This window comes from Palaemon carinicauda, chromosome 38 (genome assembly GCF_036898095.1).
Source record: "Palaemon carinicauda isolate YSFRI2023 chromosome 38, ASM3689809v2, whole genome shotgun sequence".
Classification (NCBI taxonomy): domain Eukaryota; kingdom Metazoa; phylum Arthropoda; class Malacostraca; order Decapoda; family Palaemonidae; genus Palaemon; species Palaemon carinicauda.
Genome location: NC_090762.1, coordinates 11,898,714 through 11,907,286, shown reverse-complemented (window position 1 = coordinate 11,907,286; position 8,573 = coordinate 11,898,714). Strand labels below are relative to the sequence as shown.

At 40.4% G+C, this 8,573-nt stretch overlaps 1 protein-coding gene across 2 annotated transcripts in view; it reads right to left on the bottom strand.

The window, feature by feature from the left end:
• Nucleotides 1–727: 727 nt before the first annotated feature.
• LOC137630426 (nascent polypeptide-associated complex subunit alpha, muscle-specific form-like) overlaps nt 728–8,573 on the bottom strand; it is an 8,847-nt gene continuing 1,001 nt past the window's right edge. Inside the window, exons 2-3 of one of the 2 annotated variants that reach the window (XM_068361890.1) lie at nt 4,523–6,664; nt 728–4,489 (exon numbers count right to left, since the gene is read on the bottom strand). In XM_068361890.1, coding sequence (XP_068217991.1) covers nt 2,402–4,489; nt 4,523–6,664 — 4,230 coding nt within the window. In that variant the 3' untranslated portion in view covers nt 728–2,401. Of the gene's footprint in view, nt 6,665–8,573 lie in introns of both variants that reach the window. The other variant, XM_068361889.1, reaches the window with a different exon arrangement.

The following is an 8,573-nucleotide window of genomic DNA, read 5'->3' as shown; positions in this document are numbered from 1 at the left end:
TTGCATAGAACTATTATATATATATATATATATATATATATATATGTGTGTGTGTGTGTGTGTGTGTATATATATATATATATATATATATATTATATATATATATATATCGTTGCAAACGATATTGTACGCAAAATATGACGCACCCTATTTTAGCTGAACATGGTTATATTTTTTTACGATTTCTCTGGACATATATAATTTTGTCAAGATCCACTCATTTCTATTGTAGACTACTTATTTTATCTTTCCAGACTGCAAAAGGAAGCCCCAATAAAAACACGCAAAAGGAGTGTATTAAACTATGATTTTCTCACCTAAGGAACACGAAACATATCCGCGTTTTAAATGCAGAGTGATATTTTTGGTCTTGTTTAACTGGTAGTATCATTTGCAAGGAATTGTGTCAGACGTAGTAGCTTGAAATTCCACTCTGAATAGCTCGTCGCATTGATGAAAGGTTGATTGGGCCGTCAACCGATCCCTCGGGCGGTTCTCGATTCAGGTATCATAATAGAAGAAGAAATTATTGCCTTGTCTTTGGTTACATTTTAGCAGTTGAAAAGGCAACACATGAACCTGAACCTATAATGCATATGGTGGCTCAAGGTTTCTTTAGATTCTTTTTTTTTTTTTCTACTTTTTTTTTTTACTCTTCAATGTGTTTCTTGTGTTTGGTTTGTAATGCTGTCTGCCACAGGTTCATCCCACTTATCTTGTTTATTTCTGTTTTTCTTACTTGTAGAGGTACATGTCCGGGAAAATAAATAAGGGGTTTACAGAAGTTATAAAACTGTAAATATGTTACATAAAACATATAGTTTATACGCCCTGTAATTTCTATCACGCTCTCTAGATTTTTCATTCGAGCACAACTTATGATATTTTTTTAGGACGAATAAGTCCATATACAACTAGATTCAATTCAGCTGATGTTATATAAGATGATACTTGAGTGATTTCAGCACTACATCTCTTCGTATTTATTAATGTATGAGATGGAGATTACTGTGGAAGAGATTACTTGGATAAAAGGAGATTACTGTAGAAGAGAAAGACCATCCATTTCGAAACTAAATAATCGACTGCAATGTTATCTTACATGAAACCGAATGAAAGTGAATGTGCTGAATGACCGCTGATAAATATACGGGTGAGAAAGATGGCCCTGTTGAGTTACCATGAAATACGAGGTTGTTCTAATGGAGAATTTTCGTGTAACTGGGGCCGAAAATTACTGGCTCCGGTATGCTGCTGGTGAATAGGTAGAGGAACTGTATCTCCTGTTGTTATGATTACCGGAGAGCTAAGGGTTTCTCCCCCCTGAGCTAGGACCAGCTCCGCCCAGGGTTCAGCAGATGCGTAATTATGCAAGGAATTGAATTCAGGAGGCCTTTGGTGCAACTGCCTTAGGCCATAATCTAGGGAAGTTAGAGGGTCAAGAAAACAGTGGGGTATTCAGCTGCTCGCTTGCTTAATGGGGAATATAAATAAGAATTTGGTCTGTACCATACACAACTTACATTAGTGGTCTCTTGTAGCAATTTCAGTACACTCGAATGAGATGAAAATCCTTCGATTGGATTTAGAGTTGAAAGTATGTTTTATCTTATGGAAAATGTACTTGATTCTATGGTATATACCTCATACAAAGTAGATATAATAATCACCTAAGGGGAGTCAATATGAGAGATGTCCAAAAAGGAAGGGAAATTATTAAATATTTTCGGCGTCAGGTATAGTTCAGTACACCCTTTATCTAGAGCATTTTACTTTAGTCAAATATATGGTTCATAACTACAAGAAAAATAACAAAGCAAAATATCTCAAACTGAAATATATTCTGTTCCTGTAGAAATATGTTTACTAGTAAACATATTTCTATAAGAACAGATTGTTAGCCAGATTTATAAAAGAAAATAGGAAGTTTGCTCTCATGCATATAAAAGATCTGAATGTTTTTCTCACTGATGAAATCCAAAATACGACTGGAGAGTCTGTGCTAAGCTCATAATAACAACTTAAATATAGGCACCGGCATTGGGATTCTATACAACTAAGCTACTCATTCTAAATCTACGACAAACTATTGATGTGTCCGAGACCAGCCCAGACGGAATGCACTGTATTTAATATGCACAACATTCACAAAATCAAAATGAAATATTATACAGTTTTTCAGTGGAAGTTTATATTTCCATGGGAATTTGTTCATTATTAACGAATCCATCAAAAGGAACACTGTGTTTTCTGTTTCAATTTTTTTCTAAAACCTTAAACAGCAATTTCATCACAGAAGGATGTCCTATATAGTTTCAGAACACTTGGTTTCAAAGTTTGCACATGGGCGGGGAAATTCGCAATATCACTCAAAACTTCACCTGACAGGTGATAACGAATTCTAGATGTATTTTTTTCGTGGTTCGGTTCTCTGGGACTCCCAGGCAAATGCTTCGATAGGCACATGAAGCTCCGGCAAATGAAGTGTCACCGCAGAATGCACAGAACCAGAAGCTTCAAGGCTGTCGCTGCCCGTTGAAAAGCCAGCATCGTCCTCTGAAGAGTGGAATGGCGAGCGAGGCAGTGGGGGTGGAAGTAGATGACGTTTTGGTGCTGATTGGGATCCTCTTGACCTATTTTTCTGTCTGGATACTGACCTCGAACTTGACCTTAGCTGTGATGGTGGATGGGGAGGGGGTGGAGGGGGAGGGGGAGGCATATCAGTAGTACGAGGTGGTAGAGGAGGGGGTGGTGGTGGATGGGAGAGGATTGGAAAAGATGATGAAGGCGTTCGAGGACGCCCTCTAAGAGGATTTCTGGGTCTAGGAAGAGGTGGGATGGGTAAAAGAGAGGATATTGAGTGCTGTGAATTGTGAGAATAAATGGAACTTTGCGATGAGTGCTCAGGAAAAGAGCTAGCTTCAAACTCAAGTGTATGTGGGGAGGCTGTCTCAGACGTGTTATCTAATGAAGAGATTGGTTTTGAATCACGAGAAACCTGATGTTGAGATCCTGTAGTTTCAAATTGAGTATCTTCTGTAGTTGATGAAGTTGAGGATGTGGGTAAGGTAATTTCAGTTGAGGGGTTTGATAAGAATGAAGCTGACTCGTGAGAATCTAAGGGAATAGGTGTAATCGATATAGAGGGTAAGGTGTCCTCATGTGCAAGTTCATAAGTTGTCAAATCTGGAAAAGGTGAAAAGGAACTAAGATTACTTGGGTGAGATAGACTGCGAGAAATATTTGTGGCTGTAGATAACAGAAAGTGAGTTTCGGTAAAATCAATTAAAAATTCATCTTCAATTGGAAATGGAGTTGGGGGAAATGGTGGTAGACTTGATACTGGAGAAGTCGTGGTGGATGAATTTGAATTTTTGGGAGATGTGGTTGGAATTGGTGGAAGTGTTGGGCGCGGAAAACCTGGTGGTAATCGATGGGAAGGATCTGGGTTAAGATGGGAAGGATATGGCAATGATGGTGATGGGGCATAAGGTGCATATTCAAGAAGAGGATCAAGAAAATCCTCATCTGGATCTTTAAGAACAGATGAAGGCGAAGCAATAAACAGGGCAGTGGAATCACTTGAGAAAGAATAGTCTTCGTAAAATGCTGAATGAGTACCTTTACCTTCAGTTTCTGTTCTTTCCTTGGATTTTGCTGATGGTACATAGTTTGGCAAACTAAAAGATGGAATAGGGGCAGATCCTGCAGCAACACGATGATCTCCAAAGAAGTCAAGAGGAATTCCTGGAACTGTTGGAACTGTAGGCACTGTTGGAACAGTTGGAATGAAAGGTACAGTAGGAACTGTCGGTATGGACTCTGGTGATTCTGTTATACCTACGTTAAGAAAAGGAACTGTTGGAATAGTAGGTACTGTTGGGATAATCTTTGATATTGGTGGGAGTGTAGGAACAAACCGAGTGACAGAGGAACCCCTTGATCTTGAATCTTTGCCATCAGTTGACTCTCCAGAATTCAAATTAAATGGAGAGTTAATTGATTTTGCTTTGTTGCTTGTTAATCTTTCTTGAAAACTGTGTCCTTCTAGTGGCAGATTTTGGATACTCGGTAATTTTTTTGTACCAAAGAGCAGTCCGTCAGAGTCGGGTACAGAAGTCCTAATTCTCTGACTTCCTTGTGCTGCCTCACAGAGCCATGAATGGAATGGATGACTACATTTGTCGTATTTTGGGGAGGAAGTTGTAGATGGTGCTGGTATGGGATCAGCAAAATCTCCCTCTCCATCTTGGGGGCTAGGTTGTGAATCTGTATCTAAGAATGAAGCTGCTGGTTCTTCATCAGCTGGTGGTGGGGGAGGTAGCTTTTGTGGAGTAGTTACAGGTGGTCTTGTTGAAGAGGGTTTCGACCATGGTTTTCGTGGTTTAGCCTTCTGGCATAAGAAGCTATGGAATGGGTGATTGCAAATCTCATCTAGTGTTGGTTCTGGTTCAGGCTGAGGTTCAGAGTCTGTTGGGTCTGGAAGTGCCTGTGGTTTAGAGTCTGTTGGGTCTGGAAGTGCCTGTGGTTCTGAATCTTCCAAACCTCCATCTGCTGGAGGTGTAGTTAAAAGAGGAGGTGGAGAAGTAGTAGGAGGTGGTGGAGGAGGAGTAGGAGGTGGTGGAGGAGGAGTAGTGGCTGGTGGGGGAGGAGGAGTAGTGGGAGGCAGTGGTGGTGGTCTAGAAGGTTTCACAGTTGTCGTTGTTGTTAAAGAGTTGTCTGGAAATGGAATAGAGTCTGGTTCTTGGAATGAGGCTTCTGGGTCTAATAACCCTCCTTGTGCAGGGGGAGTAGTTGTTGGTAGAATAATTAACGGAGGAGGTGGTGGAGGTCTTGTCGTTGGAGGGATTGTAGGACGTTTGGAACGAAGTGGTTTACATAGCCATGAGTGGAAGGCATGGAAGCATGGATCAGCTCCTTCCCATGCTGGTTTGGGTGTTGAGGGGGGTGGGGCTTGACTGACAGGGAATGGAATCCGAGCCTGTTTAGGTCTATTGGCTGGCTCTGCATCAAGCAAGCCCCCTGCTATGGGGTCCTCAGTTGTAGTAGTTGGTGGAAAAACTGGATTTTTCGAAGGGGTTTGACACATCCATGCTGTAAATGGATTATTGCAAATGTCAAAGGGAGTGGTAGAAGGTGGAGGAGGAGGTTTTGTGGTCTGTGGAAATGGTAGTGCTTCAGGGAATAGCTGAGATTCTGGTTGCTGATTAGAAGCATCTGGGAACACCCCAGATCCAACAGGAGCAGGAGTAGTTGGTGCTGGCGGAGGTAGTCTAGGGCGTGGAGTTGTCCTTGGTTGAGGAGGCCCTCTGCACAACCAAGAATGGAAAGGATGAGAGCACTTATCATAGACTTTAGGAGTAGTAGGAGGTGGTGGAGGGGGAAGTGTGGTGGAGGATGGTAAAGGAAGCGGATCTGGCAAAGATTCAACCCCATCATTGAAAGATGCATCTGGAAATATATCTTTTCCAGCCTTTGGTGGTGGAATAGTTGTAGTTCTAGGTTTTGGTGCCTTCTGGCATAACCATGAGTGGAAAGGATGTGAACATTTATCATAAGGGGTAGTTGATCGTGGTACTGGAGTTGTTGGAGGTCCAGGTAGATTAGGAGGGCCTGGGAAAGGTAAGGAATCAGTATTACCATTGTTTGAAGATGCAGCCCCAGAAAACAATTCCCCACCCTCCCTGGGTGGAGGTCTTCGGATGAAAGGGGGCACTGTTGGAGGTTTAGGGGGAATAGGTTTGAATGAGAAAGGTAGAGAATCAAAATTTCCTTTGTCTGATGGTGCAGCATCAGGAAATAGACCCCCACCATCCCTTGGTGGAGAGGTTGGTATGAAAGGTGGCACTGTTAGAGGTTTAGGAGGAATAGGTGTGCTTGGGAAAGGCAGAGAATTAAAATTTCTTCTGTCTGAAGGTGCAGTATCAGGAAACAGTCCCTCGCCGTCCCTTGGGGGAGAGGATGTGATGAACGGTTGAACTGTTGGAGGTTTAGGAGGAACGGGTGTGTTTGGGAAAGGTACTGTTGGAGGTTTAGGAGGAATAGGTGTGCTTTGGAAAGGCAGAGAATTAAAATTTTCTCTGTCTGAAGGTGCAGTATCAGGAAACAGTCCCCCACCATCCCTTGGGGGAGGGAATGGGATGAACGGTGACAGTGTTGGAGGTTTAGGGGGAACAGGTGTGCTTGGGAAAGGTACTGTTGGAGGTTTAGGGGGAACAGGTCTGCTTGGGAAAGGTACTGTTGGAGGTTTAGGGGGAACAGGTCTGCTTGGGAAAGGTACTGTTGGAGGTTTAGGGGGAAAAGATGTGCTTGGGAAAGGTAGAGAATCAAAATTTCCTTTGTCTGAAGGTGCAGCATCAGGAAATAAGCCTCCGCCTTCTCTGGTTGTAGGTGTATTGAAGAAAGGAGGCACAGTCGGAGGGGTTGGTACTGTCTGCGGACTTACAACTGAACGGGAGATACCACTGGCCTGTGGACGGTTCTGAGGGCATTGCCAGGAGTGGAATGGATGAGAACATTTGTCGTAAAAAGCTTTAGTCCTTCCACCTCCTGTTCCTCTTGCTAGCTGTGGCAGGTCCTTACCCACCACTGCCCTCGGTTGTCTTAGTGGTGGAAGTGATCCAGCTGAGACAGTCAGCAGACAGCATAAAGTGAGCGTCCACATCTGCAAGAGATAAGAATGAGACCATGTTTTAAAGTTATATGACCAATATATAATATAATTGCTCTTAATTATGTGGTATAAACATGTAAAAAGAATAAAAAATCTGAAAATCTTTCTTTTAGTGCTATGAGGAAAGAGCAGTTTTAATCCAATATCATGAAATTTTATTCCAAAACAAATACAAAAACAAACAATGCGTCGTCTCTGAAATGATACGTTTTCTGAATAATGTTACCTTTTTGACAAGTGTCATTCAATATTTGCATCACAGGAATATATCAATGTTTGTGTTAACCCATCCCATTTAAAATCAAAAATAGAATCGGGATATTACCACTTCACCCTCTCTGTCTATTCTTAGTAAATTCGTACATCTTGAGTCCCTTTGCGTGTAAAGATATAAAGAGATTTCTCATAATTGCTTCTGAGCTTAGAGTAATATAACTTGTTTTACAAGTAAACCGATCTATTGATTTCTTGATTCCCAAATACGAAACTAACAACTTACTGAGAGACATTTTAAGAAACCCATTGAAAATGACTTATGCCATTTATACAAAGATAAAATAAACACTTAGAATCTTCTCACTTTCATCCCCTCTGTCATAACGAGGCGCAAATGTGGCCATTACTGATGCAAATTGACGTAGCCAAGTGACTCTGGGATATCTATAATCGTTAGGGTAATAGAAAGGGTAATCGATTATTCAAAGGGTGAGCATAAATAATCCATCGGTTCTTCTTAAAACTCTTTCTCTTTTACCTTAAATAGTTGTCTGAAATGGTCGGGAAAGTTGTGGATGTTGGGTTTTATTTTGAAGAGAATAACTGTATCCTGTTAAGAAAAATAGTCTTGAAACTTCTGATATTTTAGATCTCAAAAAAGTAATCGTAGAGAGAAGTCGAGATATTGAAGTAATGCGATTCTTTTGTATCAAAGAAACATTATTTGAATAAGCTCAAGATAAAAAATTTCCTGAATCCTTTGCGTCATATGTCATTCCAGCAAATTTTGACAACATGATAATATCCATTTTTTTTTCAAGGTTATGATAAATATCTGTAGCTATTTACAATGAAGCTTCTGTTTTGCTTCCAATTAGGCGGTAGACACAATGAACATGAGCCAATCATGATTAGTTTTCAATTATACGCCAGCTCGAGTAAAACAGACTAAAAATTACCCATGCTTCTAATTTTCATATTTACGAATGCATGTTGTAACTAAAAATAAGGAAATATTCGAGTAAAATAAATAGAATTGTGCTTTATAATGCCTTTGTATGCATACCCTTACGACTCGCTACTCGGACATGTCCTGACCTAATTATACAAGGGCTGCCCGTGTTATAACCAAAGAACTATATTCATGCCTTTTTTTCTCTAAAAATAGATGGATATATAAAGATAATAAATTGATAAGAACATACTTTAGAAATTGAAATAACAATTAAATGAATACATTTAAATAAATAGAAAATAACCAAACTAGATGAATGAGTAAATTCATGAAAAAAACTTCTTAAAAAATCTTATTGATTTATATGTAAATAAATAAACAAATAAATAATAACAAAAGAATATCCATCTTCGTGCGCATCCCGGCTGGGAATCCACCCATCCCTCTGCCAACATCTCACTGTACAATACGAACCATCGAACCCTAATTACAACCTCAGATAATAACCCGAGCCCATATTTGGCCACAAGAAATGCGCTAAGTCCTCATCATCTCCGCCTGTTAGCATAATGGATGAAGGTAGCTAAGGCGACTTTTAAGTATGTATTGTCCATTCGAACTTTCACTCAGGGCCAATGATATTACAGATTCCTTTCTAAAGAAAGTGTTAAGTCGCCTTGAAGTGGTTGGATGGCTGATTGTCCACTTATCTCTCTCTCTCTCTCTCTC